Source organism: Mandrillus leucophaeus, unplaced genomic scaffold, assembly GCF_000951045.1.
Source record: "Mandrillus leucophaeus isolate KB7577 unplaced genomic scaffold, Mleu.le_1.0 Scaffold522, whole genome shotgun sequence".
NCBI classification, from domain to species: Eukaryota; Metazoa; Chordata; class Mammalia; order Primates; family Cercopithecidae; genus Mandrillus; species Mandrillus leucophaeus.
In genome coordinates, this window is record NW_012105609.1 from 192,679 (window position 1) to 210,065 (window position 17,387).

At 53.1% G+C, this 17,387-nt stretch overlaps 2 protein-coding genes across 2 annotated transcripts in view; one reads left to right on the top strand and one right to left on the bottom strand.

The window, feature by feature from the left end:
• Positions 1-12,892, top strand: part of LOC105551489 (chromosome unknown open reading frame, human C16orf70) — a 48,803-nt gene extending 35,911 nt beyond the window's left edge. The window contains exons 7-14 of the mRNA XM_011996741.1: positions 4,179-4,312; positions 4,700-4,783; positions 8,312-8,394; positions 8,853-8,896; positions 9,412-9,455; positions 9,606-9,664; positions 10,615-10,687; positions 11,391-12,892. Coding sequence (XP_011852131.1) covers positions 4,179-4,312; positions 4,700-4,783; positions 8,312-8,394; positions 8,853-8,896; positions 9,412-9,455; positions 9,606-9,664; positions 10,615-10,687; positions 11,391-11,477 — 608 coding nt within the window. The 3' untranslated portion in view covers positions 11,478-12,892. The remainder of the gene's footprint in view (positions 1-4,178; positions 4,313-4,699; positions 4,784-8,311; positions 8,395-8,852; positions 8,897-9,411; positions 9,456-9,605; positions 9,665-10,614; positions 10,688-11,390) is intronic.
• B3GNT9 (UDP-GlcNAc:betaGal beta-1,3-N-acetylglucosaminyltransferase 9) lies at positions 12,454-15,542 on the bottom strand. Its single transcript, XM_011996667.1, has 2 exons — positions 15,199-15,542; positions 12,454-15,007 (listed from the first exon to the last, which is right to left on the bottom strand). The coding sequence occupies exon 2, from the start codon at positions 14,821-14,823 to the stop codon at positions 13,618-13,620; it is 1,206 nt and encodes a 401-aa protein (XP_011852057.1). The 5' UTR covers positions 14,824-15,007; positions 15,199-15,542; the 3' UTR covers positions 12,454-13,617.
• Between the last annotated feature and the right edge of the window lie 1,845 nt (positions 15,543-17,387).

The following is a 17,387-nucleotide window of genomic DNA, read 5'->3' on the forward strand; positions in this document are numbered from 1 at the left end:
CGCCAGGATGGTCTCGATCTCCTGACCTCGTGATCCGCCCGTCTCGGCCTCCCAAAGTGCTGGGATTACAGGCTTGAGCCACCGCGGCCGGCCAATGCTAAGTTCTCAATGTAGGCAAGCAGACGGGACTTGTTGAATTGTGGTTTGGCCACACTTTGTCAAGAGTTTTGCCAACCATGAGCAACAACAACAACAATGAAAAGACAGAGTTGGCCAAGCGCGGTGGCTCATGCCTGTAATCCCAGCACTTTGGGTGGCCAAGACAGGCGGATTACCTGAGGTCAGGAGTTCAAGACCAGCCTGACCAATATGATGAAACCCCATCTACTAAAAATACAAAAATTAGCCAGGCGTGGTAATGCGCGCCTGTAATCCCAGCTACTCAGAAGGCTGAGATGGGAGAATCGCTTGAACCTGGAAGGCGGAGGTTGCAGTGAGCCGAGATAGCGCCATTGCACTCTAGCCTGGGCAACAAGAGCGAAACCCCATCTTACAAAAAAAAAGAAAAAAAGAGTTGTCACCTTCAGTAGCTAGTCCCTCCAGGATCCACGCCTCATTTTGTGACTTTCCCATGCCTGGCCAATGTCGGCTGCTTTTGGTTGTGAATTGTGCTTAACGGGACTGGGAGCTTCAGTGTGGAGTTTGTTCCCATAAAGATAGCTGAGAACCTTCATGGAGCTCATAACCTAACCAACCAGCATTTGTTTTCCTGCATCAGTCTCTGAGGCATTGTTTTTTTTTGTTTTTTGGGGTTTTTTTTTTGCTGCTTTTTTCTTTATTTGAGACATGGTCTCCCGCTGTCACCCAAGCTGGAATGCGGTGGCACTATCATAGCTAAGTGCAGCCTTTAACTCCTGGGTACAAGGAATCCTCCTGCCTCAGCCTCCAAAGAAACTGGGACTGCAGGCGCACATCACCACCATACTCAGTTAATTCTATTTTTTTGTAGACATGTGGTCTCCCTGTGTTGCCCAGGCTGGTCTCAAACTCCTAGCCTTAAGCGGTCCTCCCACCTCAGCCTCCCAAATGGGTCTTAATTATTAAGAATCTGGTATATAAACTCTGAGCCCACTTCTGTGAATGATTAGATAGTTCACAACCTCCATGTTAAGAATTTCTTAAAATGTGATTTTCTAGCCAAGACAGAACAGCTACTTAAAGGAGTATCACACTTGAGCTGTGGTTTTGGGGTTTTTTGTTGTTGTCGTCGTTATTTTTTGAGGCTAGAGTGCAGTGGCACGATCTCAGCTCACTGCAACCTCTACCTTCTGGGTTCAAGCAATTCTCATGCCTCAGCCTCCCAAGTATCTGGGATTACAGATGTGTACCACCACACCAGGCTAATTTCTGTATTTTTAGTAGAGATGGGGTTGCACCATATTGACCAGGCTAGTTTCAAACTCCTGACATCAAGTGATCTGTCCGCCTCAGCCTCCCAAAGTGCTGGGATTACAGGTGTGAGCCACCGCGCCCAGCATGAGCCATGGTTTTTGAGAGAATTGAGATGTGACAGCAAGGTGAAGTGATTTAGTATATTTTTGCCCAAGAGGATCACTGCTTGAAACAGCAGGGTGGTCAAGGACCAGGGTCATTAATCATCCCAGATGACAGCAGGAGGAGCCTGTTAAGGGTGGACTCCCAGCTGATTATGTCTGCCACCTTGTACAGCACATTCCCAGCAGTCACACTGCTCACTGCTTACACTGTCAGCAGGGCAAACGATTTGTTAAGTCAGGGCCTCAGAGGGTTATCGTCTTCACTGAGAGTTTCCTGTGGCAAGCACAAGTTTCTTGACCCACTCATTTCTCATATCCTTCCTTATGGAATATGGCTGCAGTGATGGTTTTAATGCAGGGAGTCAGTTCAGCCATCTGGGTCTCCACAATAATTTGTGGAAAGATACACTCTGGGGAATCACAATCTAAAAAGTAGCCTGAAACTGGGGGTAATTCTACCTAGATACACTTCAAGCAGAGGGAGACAAAAGAGAAGACTCACCTGTAAAGGGTTCCTTCCCTGCAGCCCCCATCTGTCATCCACACGTATCTGGCACCTGAAGAAATGTGTTAGGCCACTGGATACTTTGGGCCCACAGTCCAGCTTGACAGGACTTTTGGTGGGTTCTATAGGTCACCCAGGCTTGCCTAAGCCTTTATTTGCCCCTCAGTGTATACTTGCTGAGAATAGAGATTCTTGGGTTAGTTGAACTCAGTACCTAGTTATTTCAGATTTGGGTTCTCTAAACCTTCTGTATATAGCAAATGGATTGTTACACATGAGAGAACTTTGACAACTGTAAAGCCTTGTGCTGAGTAAGATGGTGTCAGTGATTATCATGGCACCAGGAATTACAATCCTTCTCAGATTCTTTGCTTCCTTTTTTTTTTTTTTTGCTGGGGGCTGGGAGCAAAACGCCTTGTCTCCCCCTCCACAAAATGGGGATATGTTTACTGTTGGTGCGTCTATTACTGTGCTACAACCACTTCTACATCTGTATGTTTGTGTGTGTGTCATTAACTGTAATCATTTCTGAAATGTTGTATTAGAAAAAGTCAGAGCTTAAAGATTCTTCCCAAAGAATAAACTTTTGGCAAATCAGAAGGTCTTTTATTCCTCTACTTAGCTCGTTTGTCCCTTTTGAGTGATAATGGCTCTTGTCTGGGTTGGAGGGCTCTGTCAGGTGTTTTTGTAGAATTAGGGAGTCAAGTAATGCATGCTTCACTCTACTTGTTGATAGAGCAGTCTTAGAGGTTCAGTGTCTCTATTAGGGGTTACCATTGAGAGTACTTTTGTATCTTTTTTTTCTTTTTCTTTCCTTTTGTTTTTTTTTTTTTGAGATGGAGTCTCGCTCTGTTGCCCAGGCTGGAGCGCAGTGGCCGGATCTCAGCTCACTGCAAGCTCCGCCTCCCGGGTTCACGCCATTCTCCTGCCTCAGCCTCCCGAGTAGCTGGGACTACAGGCGCCCACCACCTCGCCCGGCTAGTTTTTTGTATTTTTTAGTAGAGACGGGGTTTCACCGTGTTCGCCAGGATGGTCTCGATCTCCTGACCTCGTGATCCGCCCGTCTCGGCCTCCCAAAGTGCTGGGATTACAGGCTTGAGCCACCACGCCCGGCCTCTTTTGTTTTTTTTTTAAAGACAGTGTCTCACTCTGTCACCCAGGCTGGAATGCAGTGGTGTGATCTTAGCTCACTGCAGTCTCTGCCTCCGGTGCTCAAGTGATCCTCCCACCTTAGCCTCCCAAGTAGCTAGGACTGCAGGAATGTGCCACCACGCCTAGCTAATTTTTGTATTATATTTTGTAGAGCCGGAGTTTCACCATGTTGCCCAGGCTGGTCTTGAATGCCTGAGCTCAAGCAATCCACCCCGCTTGACCTCCCAAAGTGCTGGGATTATAGGCAGAAGCCACCGCACCCAGCCAAGAAGTACCTCTTAACATAAATCTTTGCATCTTACCATAGTTGTGTGATGATCTGATTAAGGTCTTCTGCAGCACACATAAGCTCCAGTGATGGAGCTTATGGGGAAGAAACAGCACTGCCTTTTTTTTTTTTTTTTTTTTGAGACTGTCTCTGTCACCCAGGCTAGAGTGCAGTGGTGTGATCTTGGCTCACTGCAACCTCTGCATCTCGGGCTCAAGTGATCCTCCCACCTCAGCCTCCCAAGTAGCTGGGACTACAGACACCCAACACCATGCCCAGCTAATTCTTGTATGTTTTTGTAGAGACAGGGTATCACCATGTTGCCCAGGCTGGTGTCGAACTCTGAGCTCAAACAATCCATCCACCTTGGCCTCGCAAAGTGCTGGGATTACAGGAGTGAGCCACCATGTCTGGTCAGAAACTGCACTGCTTTTGTTCACTTTTGTTTCTTCAACATCTAGCACAATGTCCTAGCACATGGTAGGCAATAAAATAGTTAGTGAATGAATAAGTGAATGAAGTCTTCAGAGCTTCATGTCACATGTGGGGGATTGAATAAGTCCCTGGCATTATTTTGAATAGATAGTGATCTCTTGTACAGTCTTAAGCCCTGGTGACCTGATGTTTCTGCTTACATGCAGTCTTGCCCCTTGCCAGACCTCATAATGTAGCATGAAGCCAGTAGCTTCTCTGGGGCCCCCAGAGAGGGTCTCTGGTCCTAACCATAACCTGACAACCTCTCTCTTATTTTTTGCAGGTTGTGGACCTGGCCTATTAGCAGATGCCAAGATGCGGGTATTTGAACGTTCAGTGTATTTTGGTGATTCCTGCCAAGATGTTCTTAGCATGCTTGGCTCTCCACACAAAGTCTTCTATAAATCAGAAGACAAGGTAGGGGAATTATGTTGCAGTCTCTCTCCCTCTTTTTTTAAATCAACACCAAAGTAAACTGTTTGCTATTTTCCCATAGAAGTTGTTCTAATTAAAGCTAATGGTAAAGTAAGTTGAAAACTGTTTTCTAACCCCTGTAGTCTAATTACCCTGACTCTGTCCCTCTCCATAGTGCCTACCTTTCCTTGGAGACCAAGGCAGTCCATAATCAATGACAGCTGGCCCCCTCTCCTCCTAGACTGGTCAGCACCAGGAGCTGAGACTCCCCACACTCTTGCTTGTACCGCAGCTTAATGTTACTCATGGAACACAATTTGTAGACTTTATGTTAATCCAGAACTATATTAGAGGGATGGATTTTAATTTATGGTTGTTTTTTCCCTACAGATGAAAATTCATTCTCCTTCCCCTCATAAACAAGTTCCATCGAAGTGCAATGACTACTTTTTTAACTACTTCACTCTTGGAGTGGTAAGTTGTGATTCCTCAGAGAAGCCCTTCATTTCTATTGGGGTGGACAGTGCACTTTTGCAGATTTGTGTGTCCACATGCAGCTGGAACCATGGGCATTGGAGAACCTAGTGCCAGCTGGCTTTGCCCAGGGTTGTTTTGCATAGGCTCTGGTACTCCAAAGTAGACCTTTCCCGCAACCAGGATTGCTCAGGAACGCTAGGTTCCCTGGTACATATTGACTTCTTTTCTGAGAGAAATACGTTCCACAGATGGAGGCCTTGAAAATCATTCAGATTAAGCTGTTTGGGGAACTGCCCTTTTGTAAAGCATAGGACCCTCTTCTGGAGTCACAAAATGGAGACTGAAAAGGCTTGGAGACGTGTGAGGTGTGCTTGTATATTTTTAGAGGACACCCCAGAGGCATTGCTGTATCCCTGTGCTCTGGACCCAGGGCGCTGGATGTAGCTGGTAGCTGGCCAGTGTGGACAGTCCAGCTGGTGGGTAAGATGCAGACATGAGAAATGATTGTGTAAACAGTGTTTCAGCAGGAAACATGTCAGAGGGCAGGGCTAGCCTGGACCATGGGTCTTGTAACCTTTGAGTTTTCTAGGGTCTGAGGTCCTGAGGCAGCAAAGTAGATTCCAGAGAGGGAGTGAGGAGAGACTGAGTCTGTCCAAGTGGGAAAGACCAAACACAGGAGCCAAGAGTAGTAGTGTAGCTGCTATCGGGTCATGAACTCCTGAGAGTAGGATGGCGGCAGGAGGGAACAGTGCTGTTGCAGCTGGACCTCTGGTTCAAGGGCCAGTGATGATAGTATCTCGAGAACTTTAGGGTGTTGCTTTTCCAGCCGGAAACTTCTGTGGCCGGTGGTGCCTTTGCCCCAATTTTTGCTTGGTCCCACTGGGCTCATTCCGCTCACTCAGCCTGGCAGGTTGCGCTTGGCTCACGCTACCACCCTGGATCCCATGCCTGCCAAGGGCAAACCAGGCATGGAATGGCAAGGGGTGTGAGCGAGTGAATGTGGCGTCCGGCCACTGCGCCCAGCCAGGCACACTGACTGCTGTGGTGGGGCGAGCGGCTCCAGGCGCCAGCATAGGCACCGGCTCCATGTAAGGGTAAGGCTAGATCACATGTACTGCAAGCAGCTTCCATTGCTGGCACCTGTGTCTGGACAAGGAGAACGCAGTGACACCCGGAAGCTTGGAGACACCAGGAACCACAGAGCCCCAAACAGGGTGTCACAGCTCTGGCTCGGGGAGCTCCTAGGTCTGGGCTTCCTGAAGGGCTGCAGCTCTTCTTGTTGCTCGCAATGGGGAAAGCGGGGCAGGGCATTTCAGCCCTATTTATGTTACACTTCTTTCAGTCCCACCATTCAGTGGGTCCCAAGTTCTTGTCCTGCGTCCAGGAAGATTGAGGTATGCAAACAGCTGGAGGGTAAGCAAAAAGGAGAGGAGCTTTATTGAGCAACAGAACAGTTCAGAGGAGACCCATAGTGGGCAGCTCCTTTCCACAGGCAGGTCGTCCTTATGAGTGTCCAGCTCTCAGCAGAGAGAATACCCATAGTGGGTAGCTGCTTTCTGTAGGCAGGTTGTCCTGAGGAGTCAAGAAGACCTGAAGTGGGTAGCTCCTTCCCACAGCTGGTAGTCTTGACGTCTGTCCAAGTCTGGCTGAATCCGGGGTTTTTATGGGCTCAGAAGGGAGGAAGTGCATGCTGATTGGTCCATGAGCAGGCCCGCAAAAAGCACCATAAATTCTCACTCCACCCACAGATTCTACCCAGAGCTGGCAGCCCGGCCCCCAGGCCTTAGGCCATCCCTGGCTTGAAGGTGGGGTTTCACCTGGGACCCAGCCCTTTCCGCCCAGGAGCCCTTCTGCTTCCTACCGCCATCAACATGCCATCCATGGTGCCCATGCTGTGCATGCCGAGGCAGCAGGGGGCTAGTGTGTGTCAGTGCCCCCCTGAGCGTGTGTACTCCCAGCCAGGTTGGGACAGCGCCTGGGCTGAGCCACAACTTTGCTCCTCCCCAGAGCAGGCACCGGGAGTGGGGAGAGGCTAGGGAGTAGAAGCAGACACTGTCAAGCCTGCCAGGGCAAGGGGCCTTCTGGGGCCCTGAGAGTGCAGGGATGCCAGGGTCTGGAGCTGCAGCTGGGAGGCTGCAGTTACACCGAGGAGCATGGGCTCCTGCGCTGCCAACTCAGTAGAGGGCAGGGCTCTCACCTGTTCCCAGTTCCCACAGACTCTGCACAGTTCTATGGGAAAACAGGTCCTGGCCACACTTCTCCTGCTGCAGTCAGCATCCTCACAGCAGCCGCTCCAGATGGGCCATTGCTGCCATCAGCAGGTGACAGGGAAGATGGAGAGAAGGGACTGGCCACAGTAGGACTTAGTTGGCTGTGGGTACGGGGGTAGAGTCAGAGGTGACCCTGAGGTCACAGGCCCAAGCAGTTAGATAGATATGAAGCTGGGAAGGGTAGGGGATAGGAGGGAAGTATTCACTGGGTGGCATCAAATCCAGGTCCAAGTCCTGGAAAGAGGTCAGGCTCTAACTTCAGTTCCTGGAGTTGCTGACTCCCACAGAGTGTGTAATGGAAGCCAGGAGGATCTGATGGATCGTGGAATTCAGAATAGTCAGGTGGCCTTGAGCCAAGAACCAGGTGACTTGGCCAGCATGGTGGCTCACGCCTGTAATCCCAGCACTTTGTGAAGCCAAGGTGGGTGGATCACCTGAGGTCAGGAGTTCGAGACCAGCCTGACCAATATGGTGAAACCCCCATCTCCACTAAAATTACAAAAACTAGCCGGACATGGTAGTGTGCGCCTGTATTCTCAGCTACTGGGGAGGCTGAGGCAGGAGAATCGCTTGAACTTAGGAGGCAGAGGTTTCAGTGAGCCAACATCATGCCACTGCACTCCAGCCTGGGCGACAGAGGTGAGACTCCGTCTCAAAAAAAAAAAAAGAAAAAAAAGAGGTGACTCTCAATCTTCTTGGTAGCCTTAGAGCCAAAATCTGCTCTCAGTTAGATTTTTTTTTATCAGGTGCCATTGGCAGGAAGGATCTCCCTTACGTTTTTGTTCCTAAGAACTGGTAGCTGCAGCCCCTGTGCCTGTCAGGTCTGTAGATGGTTGGGTCCCCACTTCATTAGCCTGGTCAACATGGTGAAACCCCGTCTCTACTAAAAATAAAAAATATTTTAAAAAAAACTAGCTAGGCGTGGTGGTGAGCACCTGTAATCCCAGCTCCTCGGGAGGCTGAGGCAGGAGAATTGCTTGAACCCAGGAGACGGAGGTTGCAGTGAGTTGACACGGTGCCACTGCACTCCAGCCTCGGTGATACAGTGAGACTCTGTCTAAAAAAAAAAAAGAAAAGAAAATGTCTAAAAGCTGGTTGGCCTGTCCCCTGGACTGTTGTCTGGAAGAAAGGTGATGCCTGCAGGCATTCTCACTGTGGAGTGGAGTGGATGTCCCAAGTTGAGCATGCCCTTGGAAAGGCCTCTGCCCTGCCTCAGTAACATTCCCTCCTTGAGTACCCTTGTTTTCTATTCCAGGACATCCTCTTTGATGCGAATACACACAAAGTGAAGAAGTTTGTTCTACACACCAATTACCCTGGGCATTATAATTTCAACATGTGCGTACACCTGTCTGTACCTTCCCCTCTGTAAAGTGAGTTTTGGACTGAAAACCCCAGGAAAGAGCTTGTGGCTTTGGGTGTTCACTAATTTATCTACATCTGAATTCTTGCTGTTTCATGGGAAGTGAATTTCCTGAGTGCTTGCTGTGTTCCTGGCACAGGGTCCAGTGCCTTATATCTCTCTATTTGAACCCATTTTATAAATAGGGAAATCGGTTCAGAAAGCTTGATGTCTTATCCAAGGTCATAGGCTCTCCAGACCCCAGGGCCAAGATCTTTTCTGTTTGACTTCCATGCCTAAATCTGGCCTCTCTCAATGAACACTGTCAGGGGCTCAGAGCCAGGTCTTTGGGCAGGTGTGTTTGGTTCTGTTTCTCCTGGGGTATGGGGTTGGAATATGGGAGTGGCCAGGCCTTCTACGAGGCCTAGCCTTTACCCATCTGCCTTCTCTCTAGTTATCATCGCTGTGAGTTCAAGATCCCACTAGCCATAAAGAAAGGTGAGTAGTGAAAGCTCTCAGGGTAAGGGAGGGGTTTTAGAGTCTGTTTTCCACTATGAGAAGGGAGAAAGATCGAAGCAGTAGTTGGGTGTGTAGAGCCTCTGCCCATGGCCTCAGTTCCTCTGGGGTGCACTCATTGTTCTGGGGGCTGCAGTGTTCTTGGTCTGAGTCTCCTAGAGGCCCTTGAGGCCTTTTCCTTTGACTGTGGGATTGCTGGCCTGTGGAGGGGGGAGTTTCTTATCTACAGATGATCATCCAGGGGCCCCCAGCCTATCCTTGTTGCCTGCCACCCACTGCCAGTTGGTGTAGCTCACACCTGACTGACCTCCCTTCACCCCTCCATCCTCTTCCACCCTGGAACTCCAAAACAGCCTGTTAGTCCTCCCCATGTACTCCAACCCCAGTGCAAAGGGACACCAGGTCTGGATCCTGCCTAGGGCTGGGGCCACAGGTGGGCTGGGGCCACAGGTAGGCTGGGCCAGCTACCAATCTGCCCTGCTGTCTTCTCCTTTCAGAAAATGCAGACGGTCAGACAGAAACATGCACGACCTACAGCAAGGTGAGCACCTATCTTCCTACCTGGCACAGCCTGAGAATGAGGTGGACATGAACCTGCAGGCAGCATGGGGCTGTGTCCTCTAGGCCAGCCATTGGTCACAGGCACGTTCATGTCCCTACTAACCCCTGCTCCCCTCTGTCCCTCTTGCAGTGGGACAACATCCAGGAGCTCCTGGGCCACCCTGTGGAGAAGCCTGTTGTTCTGCACAGGTGAGCGGGAGTTTGATGTCCCTGGCCATCCCACCTGACTCCTCAGAGCCCAGAAAGTCCAGGGAAGCCTGGCACAGTGGATGTTGCTTAAAAATTACAGAAGTTGCCCAGGCGCGGTGGCTCACGCCTCTAATGCCAGCACTTTGGGAGGCCGAGGCGGGCAGATCACGAGGTCAGGAGATCGAGACCATCCTGGCTAACACGGTGAAACCCCATCTCTACTGAAAATACAAAAAATTAGCCGGGCGTGGTGGCGGGTGCCTGTGGTCCCAGCTACTCAGGAAGCTGAGGCAGGAGAATGGCGTGAACCCAGGAGGCGGAGCTTGCAGTGAGCCGAAATAGCACCACTGCAGTCCAGCCTGGGCGAAAGAGCGAGACTCCGTCTCAAAAAAAAAAAAAATTACAGAAGTTTCTGGTGTTGCCACAAGCATAATTCCTGCCCCATTCCACATTAAGAGTGAGTCAACTGTTCTCTGTGTTCACCTGTGCTAGAGAGGCTGTCCCCATGGGTAGCTCCCGTCTCCCAACCCTACCTCCAGGTAGGGGGCCTTCTCACCTTTAGTTATGAATTCATAAGGAAGGAGGGCTTGGCTGGCTGGCCTGGGCTGTCTTTTTCCCATCAAAGCTGCTGCCTGCTGACGTCCACGGCCCCATTCCTGGTTACCATGCTGCCTGAGATTCTCTGACTCAAGAGAGCCCTCTTGACTCCTCACCACCCTAGTCTAGTTCCACAGTAACTTTTTGTGCCCTGTTGGGTTCTGTATGTACGATTCTGAGTTGAGTGAGGCCATCCCTACCCCTAGGACCTTGCAGGCCTGTGTGGGAAACAGACATACACTCACAGCCATGAGACTACTGGCCAGTATCCCACACCCCAGAAAACACTGGATCCCTTGTTTCAAGGCTGTGGCCTCTGTCTGCCCCTCTAATTCTGAATTCTCTGGCCTCAGGTCTTCCTCCCCAAACAACACCAACCCATTTGGTTCCACATTCTGTTTTGGTCTTCAGCGAATGATCTTTGAGGTAAGCTGTGGAAGCCCTAGAAATAAACTGCCTAGGGGGTTGCTGGTCATGGCAGAGCCAGGTGAATGATGGAGTGAAACTGGGGAGGGCCTAACTGCCATAGTGGGCAGATTCATCCTTCTCCAGCAACCCTGTCTGCTGCATGTCTGGCCTCCCCACACTTACCAGTGAAGGTTCAAAAATGATGTTGAGAAATCTGGGGTCACAGAGGCCAAAGCAGTGGTCTGTATCCAATAAGATGGGAGGTAATGAATCCCAAGTTTCTATCTGAAAAGATGAGTATAGCAGGGAAGGGAACCACAGGGAAAGTGGGGCCCACCTGAGGGTGTTGGGGGCGCTCCAGTGGCATGTGAACGAATGCATTGTAGGGGAGTCAGTGGCTCTGGAGGCCCCACTGACTTGGGAGAACAGTGAGCTGCCCACAGGTATCACAGGTGAGATACCTGTGGATGCGGTATCTCCAGCAGACACCAACAGTTCCAGAAGGACTGGACACATGGCCCTGGTAAAGGCTGCGTATAACCATTGAGAAACAGGCAGATCTCAAGTAGAGAGGGGCCCTTAGCAACCAGGGGAGGTTGAGGAGTTGGGAAGCCTAGCCCTTAGGTACAGGTGTGTCACACAACCTGCAGCCCTCATGCACAGGATCTGCCTACATCCCTCTACCCCTCCCCCTTGACCCACTGTCCTCTTCTCACACCAGGTCATGCAGAACAACCACATTGCCTCGGTGACCCTGTATGGCCCCCCTAGGCCTGGTAGCCACCTGAGAACAGCGGAGCTCTCCTAGGGACATCCCCACCTATGCCCCTCTGTCCCATGAAACTGTGCATCACATCCTGCTCAGTGGGCCTCTGTACCACCCTGTGGGTTTTCTTGGACACCTGGCCAGTGTTGAAGGGCTGTTGTGATGTTCTGAGGTTGGGCTCAGGATGCATGCTCTGCCATAGGCTGAGTGGCCCAGATATTCCTCTGTCCATCCTTGGCCTGCTGGTGCCAGCAGGGGACACAGACTGCAAAGAGAAGCACAAAGTTTGAGCCTTGATTCCTGGACCCAGGAGCTCTCAACAAACAAGCAAGGAGGCAGGACACGTCAACCCTTGTCCCATGCACGTTGGGAAGACTTGGGGCTCTTTCTGTGACTGAGGACATAGGCACCCAGGATAAGGACAAAGTCCTGCCTTTGGCCCCACATTGCCACATGACCCTTAAGGCAAGCAGGTAGCGTGTCCGTAGTACTTGGTTGCAACATTTGCACTACATCCACTTTAGTTACTTGATGAGCTGGCTGTGGCCAGGGTGACCCACCTGCCCTTCCCTGTTCCTTTCTTGCACGTGCTCCCTGCCTGGGCACACCAAACTGGTTGAAACACAGCTTTCTACCATCCAGGTACGTGCCCAGGCCTGGTTCTCACCCCTGTTGGAGTCAGCTTTCAAGATTGCCTGTGCCCCTGCTCTGCCCCAACCTGGCTGGCAGGGCTGCATGTTTCCATGCTGTTTGCCTCTTTTATTTAATGCCAAAGTTTTAGCCAAAGACATCTTCCTACTTCTGTTGTGTTTCAGCATTCTGTTCTGCACTGTGGGCTGGCTCCCTGCCCCAACCCTGGGCACTGGCCCCTGGCTGAGCCATTTCATGGCTCAAAGCGTCTGGGGGCTCAAGGAAGGCTGGGCTGCTCAGTCCCTTCATGGGTCTTGCTAATGGAAAGTAGCATATATGTGCTTTAAAAATATTAATCCTTTTGAAAAGAATTGAGAAGAGAAATGTATAATTTTATCCCATTTTTAATATTTTGGTCTAGCAACTTGTGATACATAGATGACAATTTTGTGAGTTTTTCAAATGTGTGTACAGATTTTTGTAAATATGACTCTTTTGTAATTAACTCATGTACAGCCTCATCCTGTATAGTTTAATGATGAATGTGCAGGGGACCTGCCTCAGGCTCCTATATGGTTCCTGGGCCTTATAGCCAGGTTTGTGTGGCGCTCCCATGACTTTGTGACTGACTGGTGTCTTCCCATTTGGACTGTGGCCTGGCCAGAGCCCCTTGCATATCCCCCACTGTCAGGGGCAGCCAGGACTGTTCCCATCCTCCTGGAATGTGGGAATCTTCCTTATCCCGTGCCCACATCCCCTCTCCAATAAAGCACCTGTGTCCTCAGCAATGGCCTGCCATGTGCTGTTGCTGGGATGTTTGTACTAAGTGTGGGTATTGGTTTTTTGAGCAAGGGGGTGAAGAATATGGGAAATTAATAGTGGTGGCGTCTCAGGGGAAGACATTCCTTGGCTCCTCTGAGGGAATACGGCCTCCAGTGGGAGACTGGCATTGTTGTGTGGGTTCAGGAGGTGGGGGAAGACTAGGAAGGACCATGCACTCATTTGTCCCTTATGTGTGGCTCCATCCCTGGTGCTCGGCCACACCTGGGCCCAGGAGAGGTTGTGAGAAGCACAATGTCTGTTTTCAGATGAGCTGTGGCAGAGTGCCTGCCAGGTTCATGAAGGCTGTGGCGGCCGGAGCCCCTCCACCTCTCTGTGGGGCCTGGCCTTGAAAGCCTCGGCATGCGTCCGCGTCAGCCTAGAGGTTCCAAATCCAGCAGTGTGGTAGAATTCCATGAGTCCCTGCCACCCCACCTGAACACACCTCTGTGCTACTAGGAGGACCAGACATGTCCATTGCTCTGGGACCTGTTGGACAAGAGATGGTCATCTACCACCCAGCCGTGGCTCGCTCAAAGGGTCACCATTACACGGGTTTCAACTGGTTCCAGCAGGGTGGACCACCAGGAGCCAAGCTTAACCCCCATCCCCTGGGATCCTGTGGAGACAGGCACCTGGTGATCGGGGAAGAACCACATACACGGCAATAATCTGCCTGGGAAACCGGCTCCATCTTGGGTCTGAGTTAGGACCTTGGGGCTGTAATTGGGAGCTAGGAGTCCCATTGGAAGGGGCCTGCAGCGACAGGCTGTGGATGCGCACAGGCTGGCCCATGCGGCCCGTGCAGCAGGCGCCACATAAGCCAGATGTCAGCGGCCGAGAGCCCATGCACTACAACCAGCTCGCGGTAAAAGCAGGGGTCGAAGGTGCTCAGATGCGGCGCGGCTGAAGGCTGGGGGATGCCAAAGGTGCGGAAAGCAAGGTGAGGCTCGGGCGTGAGCCGCAGGCGCTGCAGACACATGCCCAGAAAGACGTCGTCGATGGGGAAGAGCTCGACCTGCGCACAGGCACCAGCCAGGCGGTGCAGCGTGGCCCCGGAAAGCACAAAGCCACCGCCGCCCGCGTAGGCCGGATAGGCGGGCAGGCCGTACACGGCCTCAGGGATGTAGTACTTGCTAGCCCGCGTGCGGATGGGCCGCGCCTGCACAATTACGTCACCAGCAAGCAGGTCTTGCGCCGGATCCCGCGACGCCAGGAACTCCAGGAGATTCCCCACGTTCACGAACACATCGGCGTCGCCCTTAAAAACGAAGCGCACGTCGGGGCAGAAAGCTGAGGCCCAGGCTAGAAAGTGGATCTCCTTGAGCGTTAGGTTAAAAAAGGTGTCGTCGAAGGCCCAGAGCAGGATGTCCGCATAGGCAAGGCTCTCGGCCCGCAGCAGGGCGCGCCAGTGGGTTCGTGCGCCCTCCCCAACTTCGTCGGCCCCGCCCGATCCTGCGCCCCTGGGCACGCCCAGCAAGAACACGCGGCGCACCAGCGCCCCCTGCACCCGACCCTCCGCGCCCCACGTCTGGCGCACGGCTTGGCGCCGCTCGAAGTCCTCTGCCACTGACTTGACAGCAATAAGCAGGTCTGGGCGGCCACCGGGTGCTCCGTCGCCGCGGCACTTGTGCGGTTGGTTAATGAGCAGCGGAAACCGCCGCTGGTCCTTGGCGCGCAAATAGCGGGCGAAGTCAAAGGGTCCCGTGGGCGTGGGCGGCACCGGTGTGTCTCCTTCGTAGGCCGGTGGGGCTGCACCCGCGTCGGGTAACTGGAACGCGCGGGGCGGGGGAGTGGGCCTTGGTGCCGCCCTCCCTCGCGCTCTCGGCGCGCTCGTCGTCGGGGTCGCGCCGTCGCGCTGCGCATAGAGTAGGAGGCCCAGGGAGGCGCAGAGGAGCAGCGTGAGCGAAGCGTCCCTGCGTAGGCGCAGCCTCCTCATCTCCGCGCGGCCTGCGCCCTCCCTCCCCTGTAAGGGTCGCAGTCGGCGGCAGGGGGCAAGGAGCCCCGCCCTCCCCAGACGAGGGGGCGGAAGGCCACGCCCCGGGGGGCTCCAGCGACCGGCGGTTGAGCCCTTCGCGTCGTTCTCCTCCTTCCGGCCGTGTCGCACCGCCGGGACGGGCAGCCTGAAGGGACGAGAAGTTCACCCATGTAGCCAACTCTCTGGCAGCCTCGCTTCGGCCCAGGACTGCGACCCAGGACCGGGCAGGGAGACGGGAGTCTCGGCCCCTCCCCCGCCCGCCTCCCTCGTGCTGAGGCCGAATCCTTTCCACCCGTGCCATCCCCTCAACGTGGGCCCTGGGGTCCCTACACTCACGCTCGGCCCTCGGAAGTGGCGCAGCCCCGGACGCCCTGGCCTCCGGGGCTCAGCGCAGGGTCCCAGGGGCCGCCATGGACGGGGCCTGAGCCAAATGCAGCGTTGGCAGGAAGGGGGACCGGTGCCGTGCCACGTAACCCTCCAGCTGTGCGCGCCCGGACATCTGGAGCTCAGCTCCGCCCCGGCGCCAGGAGCACTTCGGCCTCCGAATGGGGGACTAATCCCTGAGAGGGAGCCTCCTCACGGTCAGTCCCTCTGGGAAGGGCTGATCTGGGTGCTCACATGCCAAATTCGCCTTTCCGGGGTTGAGAAGAAGCATCAACTCCTCTGGTTAGCTCCCCCAACTCTCCACTCCCCACTCCCGCCTCTCCGGAGTGGGGCGGAGCCTGGGCTGCTAGGAGACCCTGAGCGGGCCGGTTCCAAATGCGCATGAACCTGGCCACCATCCCGGGCCCGTCCTGCAGGCCTCTCCTCAGCAGCCCTGATTCCATGAGGCAGGGTGCATACGCTGCCCGAGACATGTGGCTGCCTTCTTACTCCTGGTACTGTCATGCTTCCCACCCCCAGTAAACACACGCACGAGACAAACAAGGCAGCCCACCCAATCCTTAGGACAACCCTGCCAGCAGCTCTCATTCATGCCCAGATGGGGGACACTGGGGGCTCCTCAGGGAGTTAAGTGACTTGCCCAGCATCAAAGGGCCAGAAAGCTCTACCCCCAGGTCTTCTGAAATTCCGCCCAGGATTCTTTCATCTGTCCTTGCCCCGCTCATCCATCCACTGGGATACAGAACAGGGGGCCAACCCAGTCTGCTTTAATTTCACAGGCAAGCACTTCAGCCTGTCTCCCCGGGGACTAATGGACCCGAGCCCAAGCCAGGTGCAGTTCTGAGTCCCCTGGTCTCCAGCATAGCCTACTGCAGGTAGAAATAATCAGCCTGTGCTGCTGCAGGTCAGACTGGGCTGGCAGGGATGGGGACAGCTTGGGAAGACTCCTGGCAGAGGCCTTGGCTTAGGGATTGCTCTGGGATCCAGGTGAGCAGAGGTGCTCTGCAATGGAGAGCTAAGTCCTTGCCCAGCTCAGCTGCCAGTTCTCTCTTTCTTGGTCCCAGCCCATGTGGTGGAGCCTGGAATAGACAGCCTCCACCAGTCTCTAAGAACCCAGCCCCATCCTCTGTTCAAGGGCTATATCTGCTCCTGATGGCTTCTTCCCACCAACGTTCAACCTTAAAAAGCCAATTCTCTGGCTGGGTGTGATGGCTTATGCCTGTCACCTCAACACTTTGGGAGGCTGAGGTAGGTGGATCACTTGAGGTCAGGAAGTTGAGACCAGCCTGGCCAACGTGGTGAAACCCCCTTCTCTACTCTTCTGTACTAAAAATACAAAAATTAGCCAGGCATGGTGGTGGGCACCTGTAATCCCAGTGACTCAGAGGGCTGAGGCAGGAGAATTGCTTGAACCTGGAAAGTGGAGGTTGCAGTGAGCCAAGAACGCACCACTGCACTCCACCCTGCGCAAAAGAGCGGGACTGTCGCAAAAAAAAAAAAAAAAGGCCAGTCATGGTGGCTTTTGCCTGTAATCCCAACACTTTGGGAGGCCAGGGCAGGTGGATCACTTAAGGCCAGGAGTTTGAGACCAGCCTCCTGGCCAACATGGAGAAACCCTGTCTCTGCTAAAAATACAAACATTAGCCAGGTGTGGTGGCACGTGCTTGTAATCCCAGGTACTTGGGAGGCTGAAGCAGGAAAATCACCTGAACCTGGGAGACGAAGGCTGCAATGAGCCAAGATCGTGCCACTGCACTCCAACCTGGTGACAGAGTAAGACTGTCCAAAAAAAAAAAAAAAAAACTCTCCACCCTGAGCCTCACTCTTTCTGGTCACGAAGTAATCAGGAGTCCTCTGCTCCAGCTTTCTCCACGGCCTCACCTCCCATTCCCTCCTGTGATAAAGCTTCGGACTGCCTCCACCATGACTCAGAAAGACCCCTGCCTGGTAAGCTCCTTTTAACTGAGTCCAACAGACGCTCCTCAGTCTTGACTAATTACCCACTCCATTATAGCGGGTGGGTAATCCCCTGGTTTCCAAATCTCCTGGTTTTCCTCCTTCCTCTTTGGCTGTTCCCATTCTGGTTGGTGTCCTTCAGGACATCCCCTGGGGCCACCCCACCCACTCCCACTTGTCTATTC

Excerpts from the sequence above, each read along its gene's own strand:
- B3GNT9 (XM_011996667.1), bottom strand. The coding sequence starts at position 14,823 with ATGAGGAGGCTGCGCCTACGCAGGGACGCTTCGCTCACGCTGCTCCTC.